Genomic DNA, 27011 nt, shown 5'->3' on the forward strand with positions numbered 1-27011 from the left:
GAATGAGACTGTTGGCCCTAATGGGAGAGAGGCAATGACCTAAGCCCTTTTGATCTCAGGACCAAACTTTTCGGCCTTAGCGTCTATCTGCACTCTTGAAAAGCATAGAGGATCCCAAAGAGCTTTGGTTTTTGTGAGTTCTATCAATATTTACCATATCAGAAAGCAAAACAGATAAAATTTTAAATATTTACTAACTCATTTAAAATACTAATAAACCCGTAACATATTTTTATGAAAAATTATGCTTTCCACAACAAAACGTTCAGTGAAAAGAGAGGCAGTTTTGTATTTTTGTAAATCTCTTTAAGGTCTGACTTAATAGAAGACAGCTGGATTCTCCTATCTTCGTTTGCATTCAATCTGTTGCAATGTCACACATCATGTAGTTTCTGGAAAACCCTATTGCACACTCATGAGAAAATAAGAGTGAAAAGGCAAGTCACATCTTCGTATTACTATGAAAATAGTTTTGACCATTAGGGACTCCCTGAAAGGGTCTCAGGATCCCTGAGCAGTCCCTGAGCACTGGCTGCCCTAGGCAATGAAGTCCCAGAGGTCAAAGGGGTTGGGATTTAGGACACAAATGGACGGGCTGGCCTCCTTTGCAACAAGAGCAGAAGAGATGGGCGTCTAAGGGGTTGCGGGACGACAGCACGCACCCCTCCTACAGCTTCCAGGCGAGGCCAGGCGCCCAGGGTGCGGGAGGTCCGGGCAGAAGATCCTCTGGACCCCTCCGTGAGAGGGAAGACCGCAGGTCATCTCGGCTTCTCTGCGGCCAGAAGCGTGCAGAGGTTCCCTCAGCAAGGCTGCTGCTCTGGTCACTACCCCCCCCCCCCCCCCCCCCCCGCCCAACGGAGAGCAGCGACTAGCCTGCCTGGGTTCTGACTCTGGTTCTGCTATCGACTAGCTGCGTGCCCTGGGACAGAAGACCCTCTCCGGGCCTCGGGTTCCTATCTGTAAAATGGGAATAATCAGGGTGGCTGTCCATGGAGTGTGGTCCCTGGACATTGCGGGTGCAGCGAGGGGCGTAGGGGCAAGCTGGTCCCGCCTCCTGACGGGTCTCTGTCTCCTGGGGGCCGGTAGGGCACAACCAGGCACGCGCACTGTCGCAAGAGCCACCAGCGCGGCGAGCGCTACCCTTAGGAAGGCCGCAGCACGTGCGCCGCGCTGCACCCACATTCTTCCCTTCATCCCGACCCCAGGCCCCGCGCCGCTACTCTTGGCTTTTTACAGGCCAGGGTGTCTGCCTTTCACAGGCCACGCGCTTGGACGCGGTTCCGAGGCACCAGTCCGACCGCCACCTAGCGCGGAGGCCACGTCACAGACGCCCGCTTCCACGACGCCCTCGCCAGGGCACTCTGCGGGTTCCCGCGTCCAGGGCACAGGCTTCCGGCGGAAGTTCCACCCACGGGGGCGGAGCACCAGGCAAACCTCGTCACGCCCCTCCAGTTACCGACTTAGCCAATCGGGGCCTCGCTTCTTGCCGGGTGCTCAGACCCCTCCTCCAATCAGCGAGTGTCTTCGTTGCTCGGGCAACAGCGTCCTAGAGACGGCGGGTGGGCTGGGTTTCTGTGGCCGCGCGGCCTGGGGTCCGCGCGCTGTGCAGTGGCCCGGCGAGGTGGAGAAGTGAGAAGGGGGCTCGGGTAAGGCGGCGCGGCCTCGGCGTCCCGGCCCCGCGCGCTAGCCGAGGGCAAGAAGAGGGTCGGGGCGGTTGGGGCTCTGAGGGTCCCACAGCCGGGAGGAGGCTGCTGCTCACCCCCGGGACACGGAGCCTCCCGCCCTCAAACGTGCCATTGGGCCGGTGACTCGCTTATCCGTTCCGCACGTGTGTCTGTCACCGTCGTAGGCTCTGGCGCTACTGCGGCCAGTAGTGCGGACCCCGTCCCCTGGGCTGACGTCATATTTGGGGAAGACAGAGCCCGACGTGGAAGGTGGTGACCTCTTCTTCCCTGGATCTGTGGAGGTCACACGGGAAGTCTGTGGCAATGCCTTCGCTCCCTCCAGTTTACAGAATGTTTCGTGTCCCTTATTTCATTAGTCCCCACGGCGACCTCAAGGGTCATTACTTTCCCCTTGTAGACGGGGAGCTGCACCCTACGGCGTGAAGGGGATTGTCCAAGCTCACACAGCTAGGAAGCTGCAGAACCGGAATTCAAACCCGGCACTTAAATTGCCTGTTAAAAAAAAAACAAAAACAAATCTCTGGTCTTTTCTAGAACATCCTTTGTCCTCAGACCACACAGAGTTATCCTTGCCTTCCTCGGAAGTTTTGTCTGGGAAGTGCTTTGTGAGATGTTCTGTTGCGCGGAGCCTACTTAAGACCATTGGCTGAGGCACCCCTGTCCTTCCCTTCTTTTCCTCTTCCTTCCTTCCCTCCTAAAAATCTTTGCCTCTTAAGACGCCTCGTCCCTATTAAGAGGACTCTTACTTCTCTCTCAAAAAGAGTAATTTAATAATGTTTCTTGAGGCCTAAATGTGCCCCTAAGTGGGTGGACTTTCAGAAGTGCTGTAAATGAACTTGACTCTCACACACGGTAGTCCCTTCAACTCTGTCTTTTACCCATTGTCTTCAATAAACATGTACTTGGTTAAGTTGCCGGGGGGGAGGGGGCATTCAGTGGAATAGGCATGGCCCTTGGATTATCTGGGAACATTTGCCTCCCACTCGACCCTATTGCTGGCTTCTTGAGGGCACGTGGGTTATTTTAGTGATTTGTGCTTTCCCTTTCCCTCCACCTTCTGTTTGGTGCTTGGCTCATTCGAGCTGCTTGCAGAAATTTGTCAAGAAGTGCTTACTTGAGACTTTAAATTTGCTCTCCAAACTTTGGCCTTTTCCTGACTTTTTGCAGCCATCCACCTGATCCCGCATGCACAGAGATCTCTCCAGCGCGCACCTTGTGACTCCTGCGGCTGACTGGCACATGGAGACAATACAACTTCCTCACAGGTGTGTATCGAGAGGGAATGTTGGTGGTTAGCAGTCGCTGAGTGTCCCCGAAGGTCTTCCTGGATGGCTCCTTCGCCTGCCAGGATGGTCCAATGCGCCGTACGGTGCACCTGAGAAAGTGCGAGAGAGACAAGACGCTAACGCTGGCCCTCCTCCCTTCCAATACCACAAGTGAGCCGACCTTTTTGTGAAGTATGTTTAGATGCAGGCTTGCACGCACCATCATGGAGATTGGATGCTTGTAACTCTTAACTGTTAGTACACCTTCAACAAAATGTTATCCAGGATAGCCACACCATTCGGAAGAGGAGCTCTAAAGGAAAGGGATACGTTTGAGAAAAGTCTGTGAACAGAGAGAGCGTATGAATATGTGTTCTGCTTCCGGCACTGAAGAACTTCGTGTTCTCCCTCTTTGTCTCTTGGTTTTGACCTTTTACTGTCTCTTTCTTGGTTTACTTTGTTTTGGGAGCTTTGGTTGTTTTTCTTCTCCTGCATCTATTTGTGTGCAGTTTTATGAACTCTACTTCTGCTACTAGGCCTACAGTGACCACTGCGACCCCTGGCTAGTACTTACCGAGCACTTACAGTGTTCCAGGCACAACCCGGGGCCTCATATTCATTTTTAAGTTTAGTCCTCACCGCCTGCTTCCAAAAAAGAACAGTTGCTTTCCCCATTTTGTAGATGAAGCAAAAGGGACTCAGGGAAGTTAAGGGCCTTCCAAGCAGAGAAATGGTAGAGTGTGCTTTCTACCCCAGGATTGCCTGATGGTAGAACCTCTGTGTGCTTGACTGGTGCTCTAGCACTCAAATATATATATATCTCCCTACGTCCCCTAAAGCTTTGAGATGACTCCTAAGAATACATATAATATGGCAAAATAAACACATTTTATCAGGATCATGAAGACTACAAATAGAATAGGAAAGTAACATCAGCAGGGGGAGAAAATACTCAGATTGTCCATAATGGTTAATATAGTTGGGCTGCAAATTTAGCTGCGAGCTTCTTGTTCACTCAAGAAAAAAGAAAATCAGAGACAGAGAGGAATCGAATTTATTTTGTCCAGGCAAATAAGACATTTTTTTAAAAGATTTTATTTATTTATTTGAGAGAGAGAGAGAGCACATGAGAGGGGGGAGGGTCAGAGGGAGAATCAGACTCCCTGCCGAGCAGGGAGCCCGACGCCGGACTCGAATCCAGGGACTCCAGGATCATGACCTGAGTCGAAGGCAGTCGCTTAACAAACTGAGCCACACAGGCGCCCCAAATAAAACATTTTTTTAAAAAGATTTTATTCATTTGAGAGAGAGAAAGAGCGAGAGCAAGCGAGGGGACAGAGAGGGACAAGCAGACTCTGCACTGAGCACAGAGCCCAATGTGAGGCTTGATCTGAGCCTAAATCAAGAGTCAGACGCTTAACTGACGGAACCACCCAGGCAGCCCCAGGCAAATAAAGCATTTTAATTCTTCTGGAAAATTAAAGCTTTTCTAACATGTAGGTCTTTATTACAAAGCCTGGGCAGGGGGGGCGCCTGGGTGGCTCCGTCGGTTAAGCGTCTGCCTTCGGCTCAGGTCATGATCCCAGGGTCCTGGGACGGAGCCCCGCATCGGGCTCCCTGCTCCGCGGGGAGTCTGCTTCTCCCTCTGACCCAACCCCCTCTCATTCTCTCTCTCTGTCATTCTCTCTCTCTCTCTCTCAAAAATAAATAAAATTAAAAAACAAAAAAAACAAAGCCTGGGCAGGGCTTGATTACTACCAAATGGCTAAGGTGTAGGCTCAACATTCTCACCGGTGAGGGAGAGAATGTGGACTACTACATGTGTATGGAGTAGTTGAAATAAAAGAACTCTGGGGCGCCTGGGTGGCTCAGCTGGTTGAGCACCTGCCTTCGGCTCAGGTCACCATCCCGGAGTCCCGGGATCGAGTCCCGCATCGGGCCCCCTGCGCCGCGGGGGGTCTGCTTCTCCCTCGGACCCAACCCCTTCTTGTGCTCCCTCCCTCTCGCTCTCTCGAATAAATAAAAAATCTTTAAAAAGGAATAAAAGAACTCTGAATGGTAACCATTTTCAGTAACACAGTCTCCATTTTATTTCCCCAGGACGTTGTAAATGCTGTTGTCCTGTCCCCCGTCGGTTCCAGTCATGTGCTTGCTCGTTGGCTAGCAGCTGTTCCTTGAGCACCTGCTGTACGCCACCGCAGTGACGGTCATGTCACGGTCCTCCTCTTGGTGCCTCTGCCCTGTCACCTTCTACGGCTGGGTTTTATTCTTGACTGACTCTGCTTTGCCCTCCTTTGTGGTTTTATGAAACCCTGAGGGGACGCTCACCACCTGCACTGTAACTGTCCGCCAGCTTCTGCGCCTCTGACAAATGTTCTGTACGTTCCCAGGACCCGAAAAACGATAGCAGCTGCCAAATAGTGAGCACAACCTGTTCTGTGTCCGGCGCTTTAGATACGTCATCCATGACCCTTCTGCAGCCTGGACGGCATGGCATTTGACCATTTTTGGTTCACTAGCCCTTTGAGAAGCTGGTGAAAGCAATATATCCTCTCTCTAGAAAAATCACGTCACAACACTTTTGCATTTAATCCCAGAGGGTTTGATGATCTACAGAAGCACACGCGTGGGCCACATCCCTAGATTCCAGGTTAAGAATACTTGCTTCAAAGAGAGATGTTATTTCTGTTTTGCAAATGAGGAAACTGGGTCAGGAGGAGGTTCATTAACCTGCGAGTCGGATGGTAGATGGTGGAACGAATTTGACCCCAAGTCTTCTTGACTCTAAACTCTTTGTTTTTTCCATTGTCCAAAAGTGTAGATGTTTTATAAATGGCTGAGGGGGTGTATGGAAGGCTAAAAAGGGAACTTTATAGGGTATGTGTCCCAAAATATGATAAAACATCCATATGATATCAGATTAGACAGGGAGAAAGATTTTTCTCAAGTATTCGGATTTAACTGCCAAAATCTTTTGTGTTGCTTGCAACTTTTTCCAAGTGACAATCTCTCCCCCCCGCCAGCCCATGATACCAGTTCCAACAATTTTTGCTTCTGATGCCATTTCTGTTTGGCTGCACATATTTCTTACTCTCGTGTTGAATTATGTTTTCTCTGGATGCCAAGGCAGATGGATGGCACTTTTGTTATGATTCTGATATAAATAGCATCTGTTAAAAACTGGACATTAATACTTATCTGGCAAATAAACAAATGTGTCAGGGAAATAGCCCTCTAATTGTGTTTGTCTGTGACTAAGAAGTGTATTTGATGGTCAGTGACTTGGTGCTTGTGTGGGGGCATTGGTTTTATGAGCCTTCTTAATTTCTACCTCACCAAGTTCTGAAGTAATTTTTTCATTAAGATTTTATTTTGAAGTAATCTCTACACCCAACATAGGGCTCGGCCCCACAACCCCGAGATCCAGAGGCACATGCTCCACCCATAAAGCCAGCCAGGCGCCCCTGAAGTCATTAATGAATGTCTCAGAGTTCTCTTTATTTGGAGAGCCTAAACTGTGGATGGCGTGAAGCCAGAGATGACCTACAGAACTTGTCGGACTGCCGTGCTCATGCCCAGGGCGCTCTTTAGCTTCCAGAATCAAGGATAAGATTAGCCCAGCCTTCTTGCCCTCGCAGTATTAGGTGTTGTCCGCTGTGGTCCATGGAGAATAAAGCTGTGTTGAGTGTGAAGCGGTGACGACATCAGCCCATCCCTCCACTGGAGGGGCTCACCAGCCAGCAGGGGCCACAGATAAACAGCCAACAGAACGGTCTGGAAGCAGAGAATCAGAGTGCACAGAGTAGTAGGTCTAGAGCGATGGCCCAGGAGGTGCTAATACTTTTACTTCATACTTTGTGTCCCACCCGGCTTCACAGCAAAGGAATGGAATTACAGTACCTTTGACCTTTTTGTCCTTTTCTTTATTAAATAAAACAACCAGCGAAACAAAACTATGAGACCAGATTCTCTGTAAAAGCATGATTAGTTTCGGTTAAGGAAGATAGGAAGGAAGGCCTCATGAAGGAGGGACGGCGCCCTCCATCTCGAAAGGTGAATTGCAGTGTGCAGGCAGGAGAGGTGGAAGGAAATCCCGGCAAAAGCATGAACCAGAGCTCAGAGGTGGGGAAGGACATGGCCCCTGTGGAGGGCTATGTGAAAATACAGGCCGTATGGAGTGCTGGTATCTGGTGGTCGCTCAGGGCCAGGTTACTAATGATGGGAATGAAGGATCTTATCCCCCACAATGAAGGGTTTAACTTCAGGTGGATGCTCTGGAGAAGTCTTGCATTTTTTTTTTCTTTTTCAAGCTTAAATAATTTTCAACTCACAAAAATGTTGCAGAATCAGTAGAGAAAGTTCCTTTGTGCCCCCCGTCTTCGCACCACCCCCAGGGATAACATCGTACATGGGCTCGGAATAAGGACAGCAGTTGTGACTAAAGCACAGACTGGATTCAGGTCTCACTAGTTGGACATGAGCTCATTTTCTTCTCTCAGCACATTGTTCTGGGAGATTCTAACACGTGTAGTTCTGCATGGCATGTTTTTAAGCCAGGGAGTAATACAACTGTATCTGTGCGTTAGAAAGATAGATCATGGCGACTGGGAGGGGTGGGCGGGTGGGGCAGGGAATAGATTGAAGAGTGCTTTGCAAGTAAATTGACAGGCCTTGCCAACTGCTCAGAAAGGGAGCTGGAGGCCAGAGTCAAAGGCGGGAATTTCTGCCTTGACTTACCAAGGTTCAGGAGTGGAAACAAATTCATTCATTCACTCAGTGAGTTTGAACACCCCTAACCGCTAGTCCCTGGCCCAGGATCTGGAGGTATACTGATGACATAAATTAACTTGGCCCTTGCTTTTTTGGAATGCAAAGTCTACAGAGTCAGGCATTAACTGAATACTCATGAAGCTAAGTAAGTCATTATAAACTAGGCTAAGGCCTATGAAGGACAGCAGAGGTCGTTGTGGAAGTGTGTAATGGGGGCATGGCCTAGTGAGGGGGCGCCAAAGAAAGGCCTGAGAAAGTGTCATTTGAACTGACATCTGTGGCATTGGTTTGGGGCAGCACTAGCAGCCTCCCCTGCAACCTTTCCAGCAAGGCAAGTTCTCAGGTCCCACCTTCCCCAAGATCTAGATCTACGATTGGGATCTGGAACTGGAGCCCAGCGATTTGTTCCTAACAAGCCCTCTGGGTGATTCTGATGGACACTCAAGTTTGAGAACCACCGATCTTTGCAAGGAGGAGACGTGCTTTAGGCAGGGATGGGTGGTCTGGGGGCGGCGCACGCGCTACCACACTCGGAAACAGCTTCCATGTAGGAAGGCCACATCAGAGGGACTGCCTAGGGTCACTGTGGCTGAGGCTCAGGGAACTGGGGGAGGGAGACGGATGGAGAAGCAGGCAAAAGCTGTCCTGCACGGCCTTGGGATACCATTAAGGACGTTGGTTTTAATTCTTAGGGCAATAGGAAACAGGTGGAGTTTTTAAAGCAAGGGAGTAACATAAGGGCATCAGTATTTTAAAGTAATTATTCTGGCCGATGTGAGGAAACTAGAAGGGGACCACAGTAGGGTTACGTGTGTGATTGTGGTGTGTGTATGTGTGATTTAGATATGGGCAGATGAGTGGTGCTCATATTGTGTTGACATATGATCGCTTCCCTGGGAAACCTACAATTTAGTATGAATTCATGTAGAGGACCTGCCTGAGGTTTTGGGGGTTTTTTTTGTTTTGTTTTAAGATTTTATTTATCTGACAGAGAGAGTGAGCATGCGAGAGAGCACGAGCAGGGGGAGCAGCAGAGGGAGAGCGGAGAAGCATTGGGCTACTTCTGTGCTCTCCCTGCTCAGCAGGGAGCCCAACGTGGGGCTCGATCCCAGGACCTGATCATGACCTGAGCCGAAGGCAGACCCGCTTCACCAACTGAGCCCCCCAGGGGCCCCTACCTGAGGCGTTTGACACAATTCTCCAGTAGCTTGCAAAATCCACAGATTATTTTGGAGACCCGCAGGCTCCATCCTTGCAGCTTAATAAGGTAAATAAGAAAATCTGCCTGCCAATCTGTGCTCACTCATTGCTCTCTTATTTTTCAGAATCCACAAATTCAGAAGTAGTTAATTTTGAAGGAAATGAAACAAAATAGCACCAAAATGTGTGCTGCCACAGTCAACAGCACCAAATCCTGCAGCACCAAGGCCAGGTGAGCCGCTTTTCCCAGCTGGTGGGGCTGAAGGTGGTGAGTTGGCCTTGGCGTTACTGTGCCGGGCGTGAGGCCTCCCAGGAGAGAAAGTGCTGATCCTGATCCTACCATCACTTCCTCCTGGTTTGTGTCATTCATGCAGCGCGCACATACTCAATGCTGATTTGGGGGCCAAAATGGTCTAGGAACGGATGTATTTATCTTATCCACAAACATCAGCGTACACATTTTAAAGTTGAATGTCCTTAGTTCGGGGCTCAACGTGGCGACAGTTACTTGACAAGTCTGGGGCCATCAGAAAACTACTGGGCGGCAGTACAGGTTTTCCCGTGGCTGCACATGCTCCGTTACCCCGATAGGTGGCAGCAGCGGCAAAACTTTCTCTCGCCGAACTCCTGCGGGAAGGCATCGCGACTTTCCCTTGCCAGCATCCTAGGACTTGCTGGGGCCCGCTGCACTATAAATAGGATGTGTTAAACGCTCCTTGTCTGCTCACAGGAGCTGGAGGAGAGAGCGTAATGGTTTCCAGCTCGTACATTTTAAAAGTGTGCCAGGGAAACAGTTTTTGAGATGGGAACAGCTGTGTGACAGCCGACGTGCGGTCAGTTCTTCTGACACTACTTGTTTGTTGCCTGTTGCCGTATCTGTCCTCGTGTTAGGTGTGGTGGTGAGTCTGAGAATGGTCATTAGGTAAGAGTGAATTTCTGCGACACTTGCTGGAATTAGATTTTTGTGTCCAGGATTGAGAAAGCACATTACAAACAAAATGGTGTAAGCTTTTTCTTTAGGATCTGTGTTCCCGCTGATAGAAGGTATCACAAAACCACAACACTCAGTTCAGTCAAACTTAACATTCCTTCTTTTTTGGACCACGTAGTCAGATGTGGCCCCTGGTATCATGACGTTAATCATCTAATAGGGAAGACAGATGTGGGACAATTGTAAGAGTCTTGGGTGTTAATTGAGACCTTTCTGACATTGGTCACCAGTTCTCAGAAGGGGCGAAGAGTGAGAAATCAGGGGTGATGCAGAAATGCATCACTGGGAGGTGGGAAAGAGGGAGATGACCATAAACGGGATCCGGAAGTAGAGGGACGTGTGTACGTGTGCATGTGTGTGTGTATGTGTTGGGAGGAGAATGCTGTTGAATGACAGGGCTGTGAAAATCCTTTATTCATTAATTTGAGAAATACTTCCGATTATGCGCCAGGTACTCTGGGGCTGTGGGTTCAGAGGTGTAAAAGCCCCATTTTATTTCATGGAGCCTGTAATCCAGCTTGTTATTTCCCAAACAAGAGTGTGACTCCCAGCCGTGGGGAGAGCGGTGCCGGGGAAGGACCAGTTGTGATGAGAGGCCGCAGAGGAGCAAGCAGATGGGGTGATTGGGGAGACCTCTCCGAGGAGGTGATGGTCACACCTGGATCTGCAGATGACAGGAGTTCGCTGGGTGGGGAGAGGGACCGCTGGGCTGTGGGAGGCCAGGAAGGGAGAGGGAGGAAGCCGGAGCTAGGCCATGGCCTGCCTGGGGGCCCAATAGGCATGTTCTTTCCAACATGCTTCGAGATGTTTATTAAAGAGCATTTAAAATAAAAGAGATTGCTGCCTCGCCCACGCCACATAGCTATTTTTGTCCCATCTTGTAGACCCTGTCCACAGGTGAAAACACATTTCTCTATCATTGTGTTCATAGTGTCTACCCCACCATACCTCTTCTCTTAACATTGTCCTAAACAGGTTTTTATGTTTCAACATATTCATAATCATTATTTATACTACTCCGTTAAAGCATATTAATGTTGAGAGGTTTGTGTTAGATTTCGAATTTGATTTCTGAGTTCGTGTGGGTGTGTCTTGTAATGTGTATGTTGCTGGGGTAGGCTTGGAATTTCTGCTGCAAGAGAAGGTATTGGTTGAAGTGAGGTTCTGGAGGAAGGTGAGAGCCTGTGGGGATGTAGGGAGAGTTTGAGGAGGGGAGACCCTTGGTGGAGGAAGCCTGTGGCTCAGACACGTGGGGCTACGGGCCCTGGAGGCAGGTCACTTTATAACCACAGATTTTTCTGCTAAATTGAATTCAGTTGACTGGCTAAATTGTTTTTTACGATACCCTATCATTTGGAATATATTTGTAAATCAGCTTGCATTCTTATAATCCCTATGTTTAGAACAGTAGACGAGGGGTTGCCAGCCGAGTCTGGGATATTGAGGGGAGTATGAGGCTGGGAGGGGGGAGGTGGCGTGAGCCCCGGAATCCTAATATTTGATTAGATTATTATGCAGATGATTTGCTTTTAATTTTCTACATGTTCTTTTGTGTAGGTTGCAGAATTACTAGACTGGCAAACACAAGGTATCCCTTCTTGAGTATTGACAGGTTTTCTTATTATTCTATCAATATATGCAAACTTCATTGCTCTTGTGTATTTGCTTATGTGAGAAGGCACACAAGTCACTCACGCACTTATGCAGGTGCATGCACGCACACGTGCATGTGCACACATACATACACACACCCCGGGTACAACTGGGCAAAAAGCCTAGCATTAAATTCAGCAGAGTTCAAGTCTGGGCCTCATGAGTGACCTTGGCTTTTCTCTCTGGTTTAATTTCTCTACCTCTAAAAGTATGGCTAATGGTATCTGACTTGAGAGGTCGTCACAAGGTTGATGATTAACTGATGGTCAGCAAAATAGATGCTCGGTTATTGCTAGGTGAATCTACTAGAATTGCTTCAGTGTAACAGTTGTGGTCTTTTACTTCATTTTGATATTAAGCAGGGAACTTTCCAGAGCCTCCTTCAAAAACTATAGACTCCTACATCCACTTCAGGGTCTCTCCTAAAGCACTGGTCTCAGCTTGTTAACGCACAAATGGCCGGGCCCTCACCCCCAGAGGTTCTGACTGGTTGGTCTGGGTGGGGCCTGATAAAATGCATTTCTTTCTTTTTTTTTTTTTAACTTAAATTCAATAGCCAACACATAGTAAAACGCATTTCCATAAAGGTTCTAGAAGATGCTGATATTGCTGGTTCAGGGACCACATTTTGAGAACCACTCTTTTAAAGCTACATATGTGTCTGTGTGTCTGCTTCAACAGCCTTTTAAAAGGGAAAGGAAATGCATTTTAAAATAATGGTGTTAGTAACAATAAAAAACCATGTTATTTCTGCATGAGGAATCTACGGATGGACTAGCTCTTTTCCCCTTGAGGGGAACTGAGGATGGCGTCTCTAGGGAAAATTCCTGAACCCTGGAGAGAGAGAGAGTGATTTAGTTCACATTCTCAGCCACCCGAGGACAGGAAGTCACTGCGTTTCTACCTGCTGCATCAGTGTCGTTGTCCATGCAGTGGGGATACCTTTTCTTGTACCTGAAAAACATGTGGCATTTTCCAAAACTCCTGAGTTATGAGCTGCTGGAGGTTGAGCAGTTCCTACTTCTCCTTCTGTCTTTCCACCCTCGCCCGTGCGTGGCCTGCTGCATTTGCTGAAGAATGAGTGAACCGCCGAGAGGATAGTTGCTTGGAAGATGTCGATACCGTGAATGTTCAGGTCGGACACCAAATAGGCTCTGTGGTCAGAACGACCTGGATCTGACTCTCTGGAATATTCACAGTGTAAGGAAGTCTCACTGGCTTTTGTGATCCTGCAATTGGTAGAAATTAGAACTGGAGAAGACCCAACAGGTCATCCAGACCATTCTCCCGCTGGAAGAGGATTATTCCCTGCCGTGTGCTCAGTAGCATGAGGAAGAATTACTTTTCATATGATTATTTTTTTTTTCATGCTGTCTTCAACTAAGTGTTTCTTGAATTGAATCGCTTTGTATTCAAGTAATAAAATGCACAACAGGCAGTACATTTCTGGGTGATTATCTCACTCCTCAGGTGGTGTAATAAGGCACGAGGCCAAAGCCCTGGCATGCCTTATTGTTATTAGGAAGGGAATTTATGGATAAAATAAAGCAAGTGGTTATTTGCATCAGCAATAACCACAACCAGGAACGCAGTTACCAGCGGGTCCTCCCCATGTGCTTGCAGAGTGGGGTGAGGCAGGGGACGAGCGCTCCTCGCCAGCCAGGCAGCTCAGGGAACCAGAGACGTGCCACCTCCTGCAAGGCGCTTGTTAGGGATTGTGTAAAAAAGCAGCAGGAAGGCCTTGGTCATGGCAACCGAATGAACTTGACACCTGGGACGAGCTCTCCTCCCGGACCCAACGAACTTGACACCTGGGAGGAGCTCTCCTCCCGGACCCAGCTCTGGGCTTTGCAGCGGCTCATGGTCCCGGGCACCTTGCTGGCCTGCTCCGAGGCTCAGCCTCCTCACCGGTGCAGTGGGAAGCGCAGTACGTGGCTGAGCATGAGGAGGCTTCGGTGCAGGGTTTTCATAAATCTTAAGCACGTTTCCTGGCTCCGAGTTAGTCCCCAATAAGTCCTTGTTGAATTAGAGCCATATTTTTTCCTTCTTTAAAGTTCTTCACGAGCTTGAGTTTCTGGTCTCTTTCTTTCCTCCAGTCCGTCCAGTTACTTCAGTGATACCGAGGATTCCCATCATGGGCGGGGCTCCTTTCTGAGCAAGACGTGCACTGGCGTCCCTTCTTCTGGCACACACTTGCCCCTCCCTGTATCGTGCTTGCTTTTCAAAACCCTGCCCCCAGTTAGATCCGATGCTCCACCTCCCCAGGCCTGGCTCTTGAGTTCACGTCCATGGAGCCCGGATGGGCTCTTACAGCTCCCTGCTGGTCATCCTCCTTCTACCACACTCCCCTGGCCTTCTCTTCTAGACGACTTTTCACTTTTCGTCCTCTCTCCGGAATCCTGGACGCCTCTCCCGTCCTCACTTGCTGCTGATGGCCTGACTTCCTGTTTCACGGAGGAAACTGACACGAGCCCCAGGGACCGCCCTACCCGCTCATCACCACGTCTGTGTGCCCCGCCTTCTCCTTTGTCATGAGCCACGGACCGACTGTGCTCCTAAAAAAGCCTCGTCCAGGAGATGAGATCCTGGCTCCGCTGGTGAACCCGTGGACCTGGCAGCGTCTCCTTTCCGTCCGGCTTCATTATTCTTTGCCTAGCAAAGAATCGCTGCTGGGAGTATTCACTCGTGCCCCCGATTCTCCCGTCTTAAAGACATTTCTTCCCTGACCCCCATCCCGCCCCAGGGACCGCACCGTTTCTCCGCTTTACGGCAGGGATTCTTTCCCTCTGAGTTTACCTGTGACTCACTTAGGCTGTCCCCGCAACTGCCCAGTTCCACCAGCGTGGTACTGGTTATCAGTACCACCTGCATGGCTTAATCCAAAGCGATTCCTGGTCCTTGTCTTCCGTGCTGATCACTGTAGCGTTTGGCACACACCATCTCTCCCTCTTGAAGCCTGTTCCTCACTCGGTGTTCAGGACACTCCAGTCTCCTGATTTGCTCCTTTCTTACCGGCTGCCCTTTTTCATTTTTTGCTAGTTCCTTCTCATCTCCCTGAACTCTGAAGGTTGGAGTACCCCAAAGCTCGGCTCTGGCATGTTTTCTCTTTTTACACCTGCTTTCTCGGTGGGCTGACCTCATCGTGCCTTATGTCCATTATATGCGGACAGTCCCCACACTTGCTTCTTCAGCCCCAGTCTCTTCCTGCAGCTCAAGCTCATAAACCCCACTGCCAATTCAGTATCCCCCCCACCCCGGGCAGATCTAACAGACATCTCCAACTTAACACGTGCAGAATGGAACTCCTGATCTTCTCCTCCAAACCTGTCCACCTGGGTCTCTCCCATCTCAGTTAATGACCACTTCTTCCAGCCTTTCTCCTACATGCCAAATCAAATCTGTAAGAAAATCCAATTGACCCTGCCTTCAGAACATATTTAGGATCTGACATTTCCCAACACTTTTACCAAAACCAACTCACCATCTTATCTTCTCTTGCATGCATAATTTCAGTGCCCTTATAATTGGTCCCCCTGTTTCCTCCCCTGCCCCTTTAAGTCTGTTCTTGACATATAGCCAGAGGAATCCTTTAAATGTGAAGGCAGATCATAACCCTGTACATAACTCTCTTCTCCATATATAACCCTCCAGTCGCTTCACATATCACTCTCGGAGAGAGCCTAATTGTCACAGGAGCCCACTCAGTTTTCCTCCGTCTGGCCTCCTGTTGCCTCTTTGTCCTCTTAATGACATTGTTCCCTTCCTGGTCTCTGATCTGTGCTCAATGTCATCTGTTCTCTTCCTCTGCTCCATTTATCTTCACAGTACTTATTGATTTGTATCATTTACTTAATTATTGTTTGTCTTCCAGTACTAGAATATAAGGCCCATAAGATCCATGATTTTGCCAGTTTTGTTGACTGACCCCCAAACTTTGAGAGGGAAACTTAATAAATGTGTTTTGACTCTATGAACACATACCAAGCTATGTTCTTCTAGAAATTCACCCATGCTATGATTCTGGGTTTCAGTTAAACTTACCTGGTTGAAGGAAGATGTATGTGGGACTCTGCTGTCAGCCTCACATGGCTTCAGCCCTGGTATGGTCCCTGCCCACAGAGACCTGTGCAAATGAGACTGGTCTAGAGCAATACCATGCCTGGCAATCAGGGACTGCCCAAAAAGAGGTAGACCAGAGCACCAGCCAGTGTGTATTTCTTACACATTAAAAAAAAAAAATCTGATTCATTTCTTTAACTCTGTAAACTCGAGATTCTTAAAATCTAGGGCTTTAGAGCTATTGCCTAGTTTGATTCTTTATACTGAAATAGTGCCTTACACATCCATCTATTTTTGAATATTAAATAATTATGCACTTGCATTTAAACCTGAAGTCTAGTAGGGAAAAATTCTCTTCTCTTCTCTCTTCTCTTCTCTTCTCTTCTCTTCTCTTCTCTTCTCTTCTCTTCTCTTCTCTTCTCTTCTCTTCTCTTCTCTATAACTTCCTTGTAGAGCTAGAGCTGGATGCCTTTTATTTCCCTTTCTTACCTAATTGCTCAGCTAGAACTTTCAGTACAATGTTGAATGAAGTGGTGAGAGCAGACATCCTTGTGTTGTTCCTGATTTTAGGGGGAAGACTTGCAGCTTTTATTCTTTTACCATTGACTGTTGGTTTTTCATTGATGCCCTTTGTTGGGTCAAGGAAGTTCCCTTCTATTCCTAGCTTGTTGAGTGTGTTTATCATGAAACAGTGTAAGGTTTGTGAAATGCTTTTTCTGCATCTATCAAGACGGTAATGTTTTTTCTTGATTGTATTAATGTGGTGTATTACAGTGATTGATTTATATGTTCAACCACCCTTGAGTTCCTGGGATAATCTTACCTGGTCATGACATCTAATTCTTTTACATTTTGTTGAAGATTTTTCCTATATTTATAAGGAATATTGGTCTTTAGCTTTCTTTTTTTCTGATGTCTTTGTCTGGATTTGGTAATACTAGTCTCAGAATGTTCTGGGAAGTGTTCCCTCTTATTCTGTTTTGTTTTTTTTTTTTGGAAGTTTCTGAAGGATTGATTTATTTTACTTATTCTTTATTTTTTTTAAAGATTATATTTATTTATTTGAGAGAGAGACAGAGAGAGTGACAGAGATAGTGAGAGAGAGCACGAGCAGGGAGGAGAGGGAGAAGCGGACTCCCCTCTGAGCAGGGAGCCAACATAGGGCTCGATCCCAGGACGCCAGGATCATGACCTGAGCTGAAGGCAGATGCTTAACCGACTGAGCCACCCAAGTGCCCCTTACTTACTCTTCTTTAAATGTTTGGTAGAACTTACCAGTGAGCAGGTAGTTTTTTGCAGGAAGTTTTTGACTTCTAGTTTAATCTCTTTACTTGGTGTAGGTCTACTCAAATTTTCTGTTTCTTCTTTAGTCAGTTTCAGTAGCTTGTATCTTTCTAAGAATTTTTCTGTTTTGTGTAGATTAGCTAATTTGTGGGCATACGATTGTTCATCGTATTCCCTTATCCTTTTTGTTTTTGTGAGGTCAGTAGTAATTTTCTTTCTTTCATTCCTGATTTTAGTACCTTGAGTATTTCTCATTTTTTTCTTGGAGAATCTAGGTAAAAATGTGTCAGTTTTGCTGATCTTTTCAAAGAACTACCTCTTCATTTTGTTGGTTTTCTCAATTTTATTTATTTCTGCTCTTATCTTTATTAGTTCCTTTACTCTGTTTAGTTGGGATTAGTTTATTTTTATTTTTCTAGTTTCTTAGGGAAGAAGATTAAGTTATTAGTTTGAGGCTTTCTTTTTTTAAAAAACATTGTAGGCATTTACAGCTATAAATTCCCCTCTAAGCACTACATCCCAGAATTTTTGGCATGTGTGCCTTTGTTTTCATCTCTCCAAAAGTATTTGCTAATTTCACTTGTGATTTTTTTTTCCCCCTTTGATCCACTGGGGTTAGTTAAGAGTGTGCTATTTAATTTCAGTGTATTTGTGAATTACTCAATTTCTTTCTGTGATGGATTTCTAATTTCATTCCAGTGTGGTTAGAGAACAAACTTTGATTATTTCAATATTTTAAAATTTATCAGGACTTGTTTTATGTCTTAACATATGATTTATCCTGAAGAATGTCCCATGTACACTTGAGAAGAATGTATATTCTACCATTGTTGAGTGGAGTGTTCTTTAAAGGCCTGTTAGGTCTAATTGGTTTATGGTGTTGTTCACATCCTCTGTTTCTTTGTTGATCTTTATAGTTGTTCTATCCACTATTAAAAGTGGGCATTGAAGTCTTCAGATGTTATTGCTCAAGTGTGTTTCTCCTTTCAGTTTTTGCTTCACGTGTATTGGGTCTCTGTTATTAGGTGCGTATGTGTTAATGTTACCTTCATTTATTCTTTCTCTAATACTCTCCTTTTCTTTATGTAAATTTGCATTTCTGACCTATATCATTCTTCCTTCTTTCTGAAGATTTTAACTTTTTTTTTTTTTTAAAGCAGTCTTGCTGGTGACACATTTCCTCAGTGTTTGTCTGTCTAAGAAAGTATTTGTTTGCCTTTAACTTTTAAAGGAAAATTTTGCTGGATGTAGATTTCTAGGTTGGTGGGTTTTTTTTTTTCTTTCTACACTTTAAATATTTCACCCCACTCTTTTCTTGCTTGCATGGTTCCTAAAGGTAAGTATGTATGGGCCTTTCTTTCTTTCTTTTCTTTTTTTTTTGCATGTTTCATAAATTTTTTGTTGGAAACTAGACATTTTAAATAACATGGCAAAAATCATATTCTTTCCACTTTTCATGTTTCGTTTACTAACTTTTCTAACCTAACTTTATTATAAAGTCTGTATGCTTTGTTCTGGACAACCCCTGAAGTGTCTGACTGGTTAGTTGAGTGGTCAGCTCATGACTGGACAGAGATTTCCTTAAATGCCTGCAAACAGTAGTCTTCCAGTCTTTGTGTGTGCTGGAGCTTCCTTCAGTCCTCTGCCAGGCAGTTTACAACCCTTCCTTAGGTTTCACTTCCTGCTTGTACAGAGCCTCAAAGTCAGCCACAGGTGAGAGTGTAGGGCCTGCCCAGTTCTTTCCTGACCAAGCCCACAGCCCTCGGGTGTGCTCAGAGCCCCTGTGGGCATCTCATCCTCCAGATTGCCCTTTAAAGGTTTTCGGTTCACGTTTTAAATAGTCTATTATTTGCTCCGTCTATTATCTACTGCCTCAGGCAGCCAGAAGTTTAGACAATAGTTGCATCTGATTTTTTTCAACAAATGCCTTTTGACAGTTTCTGATAATGGGGCTTGAAGGAGCTCCAACCCCATTCTGCCCTTTCCAGTGACAGGCAGACTGCTGGGTTTTCACTGAAATTGCAAGCTTTTTTCAAGGCTACTACTGATTTGGGGGCAGGGGCAGGTGGGGACAGGGGAAGTTGAAATGCCACAGAACTTGGTGTGCATACTGAGATTCTGCCATATTTCATGAATAAGGGCTCCCTAGATTGCTGCAAACCTTTGGTTCATTTCCAGAGTTCTGAGTTTGCCAGTTTTCTTACCTTACTTTCATGGAGGAGAGGATTTTCAGAGGTCCTTACTGCACCGTCTTTGGTGGTGTTGTCTCTTGCTCTGCCTCTGACAGTGATGGATATGCAGTGAGAGCATAGAGAATCCAAACTTTCCACCTTTACTGCCTACCAAAGAAATGAGTCTGTGGTAGTCAAGACACAGATGAATTTTCCTATCCAAGAACGTCCTTATTTTCTCATTTTTGAAAATTATCGGATCTGCTAAAAATGAGTCTAAAATCATGATTTTGTGTTTATTGTAAGAATAGTTTTTGAAACATTGGCAAGAAGGTCATGACTAGCACTTTTAGAGTTTCTGGCTATCCTTTCAGAAAAGGACAGGAGGTTGGCCACCTTTGTAATGTATGCTTGAAGATAATGTAATCTGTTTTCTTTTATGTCACAGGGACTTAATGTACAAAATGGCGAATATACCAGATTGGCATACTTCGTATCCTCACACACGGAAGTTCATGAATTTAAGACCTCACTCTTCACCATGTAGAGTGTATTCAAGGACCAGTTTCCAAAATATGTTTAGACCTTCCTCTTCGGGTGAGTATCATGAAGAAAAAACACTAACAGTAGATATCACTTAGGTATGTTTAGTATGCACCAGGCTCTGTACAAAAGCTTCACATGTCATTTAACCACACGCAATAGAGATACAAAATCGATTGTATTACTGTCCCTATATTCTTTATGGGGAAACTGAGACAGAGGTTGATTAAACCACTTGCCCAAAAGTTGCATAGTTTTAAAGAGGCAGGGACAGGATTTGAACCCAGTATGTGACAAGAACTGTCGTAAGTACTGAGGATAAAGAGGTGGGTCCAGTAGAGGGTCTGCCCTGGAGGTGCTCACACTTTTTAACTATGGTGTTTTCTACTATACCTCCTCACTTAGTTTTTCTTAACTAGTAGACAATTTTTTTTGAGCAGTTTTAGGGTTACAGAAAAATGGAGCTGAAGTGTGGAGAGTTCCCAAACACCCCTTCACTCCCTACCCCCAATGTCCCTCATTAATAACATCTTGCATTATCAGTGAGGTGCCTTTGTTATTGTGGATGGGCCATTATTGATCCATTGTCATCAACTAAAGTCTACAGTCTACAGTAGAGTTCATTCTTTGTGTTGTATATTCTCTGGGTTTTGATAAACATTTAAGGACATGTATCCAGCATTATGGTATCACACAGAATCATTTTACTACCCTAAAAATCCCCCGTCTTCCACCTATCCATCCCTTCTGCCCCTAGTCTGGACAACCACTGGTCTTCTTACTGTCTCCATAGTTTTGCCCTTTCAGAATGTTCTAGAGTTAGACTCATACAGTTATGTAGCCTTTTCAGATGGGCTTCTTTCCCTTAGCAGTGTGCACTTAAGGCTCTTTCCTGTCTTTTATGGTATAATATCCACTTTTTAATCTCTGAATGATGTTCTCTTATATGGATGTACCACAGTTCACTTATCTCTTCACTACTGAAAGACATTTTGGTTGCTCTCATGTCTTGGCAATCATGAATAAAACTGCAGTAAACATTTTCATACAGGTTTTTGTGTGGATATAAGTTTTAAACTCATTCGCATCTCTCAGTTTTAAAGCAATAAAATTTAACATAATAATTTCCCCAAAGTATATGTCATTTCTTCCCGCCCTCCATCTCTTCCTTCTTTCCTGAACATTTTCTGAGCCCCAGTATGTGACAAGAACTGTCATTAGTACTGAGGATAAAGAGGTGGGTCCAGTAGAGGGCCTGCCCTGGAGGCACTCACAGTCTAGAGAGGGGGCTAAAGAATTTTAGTTGCGTGAGACAAATGCTACTGGAGCAGAAGCGCGTGCGCAGCGAGCATGGTGGGTGCACATCCCGAGGCACCAGGCAGCCTCCGAGGGGACAAAGGCAAGGATACACTGAATTCTGCCTTGTGAGGGGGGAAGGCATTCCAGTCAAGTCATACTGGACACTGTTGCTTCCTCACTGGGCAAAACTTGAATCTTGCGGTCACGGACATCTTCCAGGGAGCCTGGAAATACAGACCTCTGGATGGCTGACTGTATCCCCAGATTTCAGGGTCTCTGGTTCCAAGGGAGGAGGGGAGAATGGATAGTGGGTGTCGGCTAGCAGCTTCCAACACCTTTCAGCAGCTCCATGTGTACAGTGTACTTTGGACACATCTCAGTTTACCTTTGGCTCCCACAGAGAAGTCTGGGGTGAAGTGGGATTGCTGGGTCAGAGGGCATCCCCACTGAGGCTCTTGATGAGCCCCACCGCATTGCCCGTTAGAAGTTTGTGCCTGGGCATCCCCACAAGTAACATTTGAACGTGTTTGTCTCTACGTATCCTAACACAGAATATTCTCTCTTTACATCTTCTCCATTTGATACGCAAGTGCAATATTCTGTTGTGATTCCATTTGCCTTTCTTTAACCATAAAGGTAACTTTGGTCCTCCAGTTTGTCAGCTTTCTGTCTGTCTTTTGTGAGCTGCCCATTGATATCCTCTGCCCATTCACCTGCAGTGGGTCTGTCCAGTGATTCGCAGGAGCTCTCTCTGTACGGAAGATGCTAATCCTTTATCTGCCTTACATGCCATCAGCGTCTCTTTTTCCCTTTTGTCATTTGCCTTCTATTTCTACTGATGGCAATTCTCAATACTGAATTATTTTTTCTTGTTTAAATTAAAAGTCTCCTAGCACCATTTGTCTCCCCAAAGGTAATCACCGTGAAGTGTTTGGCTGGTCTCTCTCATGCACGCATGTGTATGTGGAGGTGACATGTTTGTATAACTCACATATTAAATAAGCACCGCTCACGGGGTAACCACAGATATGAGACACCTGATTTCCATTTACAGTGTTTTTTGCTTTCTTTATGTTCAAATGTGAAGAATTTCTGTTGACCTGACTTTCTATTCACTAGGCTTTTCTTCTATCACGTTTAGTCTGGTGTTAAGCAGATCAAATGAGCTTTTCACTTCTGATACTGTATTTTTAATTTCTAGCCTTGCTGTGTGCTTTCAGAAACAGTTTCCTTTTCTCTGCTGAAACCCCTGTACATGCAGCGCATTGTCAAGTTTTCCTGTAATCTCTTGAACATGTTTACTGTTCTCGTCTTAAATACCTGATCATTTCCCCATCTGTTCTCTCTCCGGATCTTCTGACTGTTTCGTGCTCTTGATTAGGTCACCTCTTCTCATTTCATTTGTCTTGCAATTTTAAAAAAGATTTAATAGCAGACATTAGTGTGAAGCCCAGTGGAAAGAGAAGGGACTAGTCCGGCCAGGAGAGGGAACGCCTCTTCTCTCAGGCTTCACGTGAGCTGGGCGGGCACAGGTTCATCTCCAGACGGAGCTGTTCTGGACTTGGTTGCAGTTGCCACTGGTTTCAAATACTTCCCTTCAACAGGTCTTGACATCTGAGCCCTGCTGAGATTCCAGGCCTTTCTATTTCCTTCCGGGTTGGCATACCTGGGAGAGCGCTCTGCTTTACAGCCCCTCTGCTGGTTTTGGAGGATCTCTGGGGGGTTCTCTTTGTCCTCTGGCCCAGCTCCTAGTTTCCAGCACCCTAGGAGGCCTTTCTCTGCCCTGCCGCCCTGCCTCCAGGCTGCAGTGGGCCACTGAGGTATGTTCCGTGAAGCCCCGGGTGCCTTCGGAGGGGCTCTGTTCTCCGGCCCTGTCCTCAGCCTTTGGCGAGCAGCTTACACTCCCAGACGGGCCTGCCCTCCTGGGGCCACATCACGCAGCTCTGTGCCTTGCCCGCAGTTCTGGTGTGCCTCTTACGCCTGCAGGAAGGCCCCAGAGGTCTGGTGCAGACTCGGTCTGTGAACCCCGGCCTGCGAACCCATCACAACCTGTCCACATGTGGCCACTGAACAGCTGGTTCTTTTTTCCTCTCCCCAATCTAGGATGGATTTGCTTTACTTCCCCTGGCTCTGCAAAGATAAAGGCGTCCTGCGTCATTCCTCTCGGAGGAGTGGCTTACCCTTTCTGGGATTTAGGTTTTTTTGTGTCCCTCAGTTCTCTCAATGGGTTTAAAAACTATATAGTTTAGCTTATCTGACTTTTTCACATCGTGAGGGTGAGAGTGACAGTCTGTTGTGACTTTGTATATTCTAAACGGATATAGAAAATTTTGTCAAATTGCCCTCCAGGAAGATTATATCAATTTGTACTCCCACCAGCAGGTTATGCAAGTTTGGTTACTGCTTTCATTTTAAATCTGGGAAGGTGCATTAGGCACGTGAAAGAAAAAGTTTTCCTTCAAATGCCAATGAGTTTCAAACTGATATTTCTGATACATTTAAATTAGAATTATTGATTGCAAAGATGGGGCTTCTTGGAAAGCAACTAAAAATATACTTGAAAAGTCTGAAGAAAGATTTTGAGGTAGACAGAAGTTAACAGGAGAGGGCCCCCCCCCCATGACCCTGGGTGCAGGAGGAGGAGCTCTGGGCTGGGTGGGCAGAGGGAGAAATCCTGTTCCCCAGCCCATGTGGAATCACGTGGCTCCTCCCTGTGAATCAGCTGCTTCTGAGAATCCCGAGACAGTCAGAAATGGAGAGGGGAGCATGGCAGGACCCCTGGGAGTCTTGTGGGAGATGTCAGTCTCTTCTCCCTTGAGCTGTGTACCCAGTCCTCTCCCCCGAGTCTGCCCCCTCCTAGGTGAGCTGCTGGCTCCACGTCCCTACGTATCATGAGTAACCAAAATGATAGCCCCATTGGGACTTCCCTCCTGAGCTCCAGATCAGATCTCCAGTGGCCTATCTAGACCTCTCTGCTTGGGCTTCATCTGCTGGGCATTTCAGACCTGAGCCAGCCAACCAGATCTCTTGATTCCTGGTGTTCTCCGTCTCAGTAAATGGCACCATCGTCTATGTAGTTCTTTCAGCCCAGCCCCCAGTTATCCTTGGTTTCTTCCTGCCCCGCCCTGCTGAGCCAGTTGATCAGCAAAGCATTGTCTGCTCTGTGTCTAGCAGACTACCTCTAATCTGTCTGCACCCCCCGACACCCCCCCCTTCCCCGCCTGACATCCAGGGCTACCACCTGGTTCAGGCCATAATCACCTCTTCTTGGACCCTTGGAATTGACTCATCTCTGGGCTTCTGTTCTCATTTCTTGCACCTCTAGAACCTACTCTCTACAGGGCAGCCAGCGTGATTTGTGAACACAGCATACGTTAGCGATCACTGTCCTGCTTGAACTCTCTGGAGCCTTCCCGTTCCATGTGGAGACAACCTCAGCCCTTGTGCAGGCACAGAAGCGTCACCCACCCCAGTCTCGGCAATTTCTGCCTTCCGTCTCATGCGACACACGCATGCTCTGTCTACCCTGGCCTTTTGCTTTCCTGGACACATCAAGCTTATTCCTGCTCAAGGGCCCTTTACCTGTTGCCGTGTTCCCTCCAGCTTCTTGTCTGACTGGCTCATCTTATCATTCTGGTTCAGTTCATCAAATACCTTGAGAGGACTTCCCAGATTTCTCCACCTAAAACAGCTCCCACCTCTCTCTGCCCTGTTCTTTCTTACTGTCTTATAATGTCTACCATTACCTTTATTCATTTATTTATTATCTGCTTCTTGTCTTTCCTCTCCCCTGAAGACTCTAAGCTGTGCAAGGGCGGATCTTACCTGTCTTGTTCTGTAGTTCTTCAGTGCCTAGAGCAGTGGCTGATAGTACGACAGGTGCTCAGTAAATATTTTTTGAGTGAATGAATTCTACTTCCTTAAAAGTCAGTGTTTCATAGGGCTCCCTTCTCTTCCAGCATGGCATGTTTTCCCCATGGCTTCCACGTGGCCGGTTCCCACATCTGCACCTCCAGCGCCCCCCACTTCTGATCTCTAGATTTATGTGTTCACCTTTCAAATGGACATCCCCACTTAGAGATCCCAAACTGAACTCATTAACCTTCCCACAAACTTTTTTCTCTTCCATTCCAGCTATTTATTGTTGTATACAAACTCCTCCACACATAGAGGTTTGGAATCATTGATTTTGCTCATAGATCTGCAATGTGAGCAGGTCCCAGGGACAGCTTGTCTCTCTTCCAGGTGGTTCAGTGGAGGAGGTTCGAAGGCAGTGGGTAATGACACCTAGGGCTGGAATCATCGGAAGGCTGGCTCCCTCTGTGGGCTGGAACCTCAGCTGGGGTGTTGGCCAGAATGCCTACCTATGGCTTCTCTGTGTGACTTCTTGACTTCCTCATGGCATGGCGATTGGCATGAGTATCTTACAAGGACGAGGCACAAGCTGCAACACCTTTTGTGACCTCATCTTGGAAATCACATAGGATGATTCTGCCCTAGTTACAGGCCCACCCAGACGCAAGGGGAAGGACTATCTGCCCCACGTTTCGCTGGGAGGAGTGTTAGCCTGGCACTGTAGGAAAAGCCTGTGTGGTGGGGACCTTGTCACGGCCGTCTTGAAAAATGCCATCTGCCACGGCCTGCAGACCTTCCCTTTCTCAGCGAAGGGTGTCACCACCCACCCCAGCACTCACGCCACACGTAGGAGCTTTATCTTCTTCCACCACCTCCCCCTGCATGTCACATCAGGAGACTCTCTGGACTCCACCTGGGTTATTTCCACTTCTCCTTTATCCACCCCTCCTTTCCCCTCCATGCCCGCCATGCTAGTGTAGACCTCCACTAAGACTTGCCTGAGCAGGCTGTAGTTAACAACATGTCTCCATGCCATTCACTGCCCTCCCCGTTCTGTCCCTCCTACATGTGATGTCAGAGTGCAGTTTCAGAACAAAAATTGGGTGATGTCATTCTCTCGATGGAAGTCCCAGGTTGGTGTCCCATGACCAGGGCACAAAGCTAGATAGGAGCACCAGGGATATGGCTTCTTCTGACTTTTGCAGTCTCATCTCTAAAGCTGATGCTCCTGTGCTTGTCCCCTCTCCCCTTTGCTTCGACTGGCTGTCCTCCATAGCACCCCCCACTTCCAGCCCCTCTTGCTCTCGGGAACACCAAGTTCCAGTTGAAGTATCACCTCTTCCTTCTAAGCAGCTTTTCCTGAGACCTTCAGCCTGTCACCCCAAGCCAGCCACTGTCTTTTCTCCAGTGTGTCCTGGTTATATACGCCCCTCCCCAAGGAGGCAGTGGGCATTGTGAGCGAAAGGCATCCCCAGCACCCGAGGAGCTTGGCGAGCGTCAGGGAAGACAAATAGCTTGTGTCAGAAAGGTTCAATACCTAGATAAGAAATTCTCATTTGAAAGGAGATAATTGCAATCATCCTTCCCTAGCTCCTGCTTGTGAATGAGTTTGTAAAAGATGAAACAGTGCTAAAGACATTTAATACACATTCAGAATTTACAACGTGAGACAGAACTACTAAAGAAATTGTGGTCATCAAGCCTTTGCAATCTCATAAATAGATAGAAGAGATTTACCCAACTACCTATATTTTTAGCCTCCTCTTTCTCTAGTAGGTTATAAAATATCAAAATGAAATAATCCCATCTCCATGGTTATGAAACTGATCCATACCGTGAGTTGATTTGTAGTTACTGTGTTTCCTTATTTCTATAGCTGTTTCGTCTTAGAGGGGAGGGAAGCTGGGGGGTATCGGCTCTCCCCTGGTGACATGGGGACCTCTGGAACCTATGGCACCGTGGCCCCACTCAGCTGCTTTTCCTCTCAGGAAGTGCAGGCCTTCCGGAAGCTCATTTGGTGCCTTTTAACATTCTTTCATTATCTTTCAGGGGCTAGCCTTTCTCATCTTTTCTTTGTCTTGGAAAGGGAAATAATCTAAATTAAGAATTACATGTTTTCCCCTCAAAAATTGGCCAGGGGATGAAAAGTGAATATGATATTTTAAAGATTTACTTGAAATGATATTGTTCATAACTGAATTTTATTCCAGAATCCATGTTCTTTGCTTGTCATGCC

General features: G+C 46.7%; 1 protein-coding gene across 6 annotated transcripts in view; it reads left to right on the forward strand.

Annotated features, from left to right (window-relative positions):
* Positions 1-1535: 1535 nt before the first annotated feature.
* The window catches only part of EFCAB6 (EF-hand calcium binding domain 6), a 219833-nt gene continuing 194357 nt past the window's right edge, over positions 1536-27011 (forward strand). For 4 of the 6 annotated variants that reach the window (XM_025882318.2, XM_073882664.1, XM_073882663.1 and 1 more), the window contains exons 1-4: positions 1536-1646; positions 2853-2950; positions 9046-9152; positions 19527-19675. In XM_025882318.2, the coding sequence (XP_025738103.2) occupies positions 9082-9152; positions 19527-19675 (220 nt within the window). In that variant the 5' untranslated portion in view covers positions 1536-1646; positions 2853-2950; positions 9046-9081. Of the gene's footprint in view, positions 1647-2852; positions 2951-9045; positions 9153-19526; positions 19676-25491; positions 25622-27011 lie in introns of those variants that run through there. The other 2 variants (XM_073882666.1, XM_073882667.1) reach the window with 2 other exon arrangements.

This window comes from Callorhinus ursinus, unplaced genomic scaffold (genome assembly GCF_003265705.2).
Source record: "Callorhinus ursinus isolate GAN/ISIS: 27379988/994484 unplaced genomic scaffold, GSC_fseal_2.0 scaffold48, whole genome shotgun sequence".
Classification (NCBI taxonomy): Eukaryota; Metazoa; Chordata; class Mammalia; order Carnivora; family Otariidae; genus Callorhinus; species Callorhinus ursinus.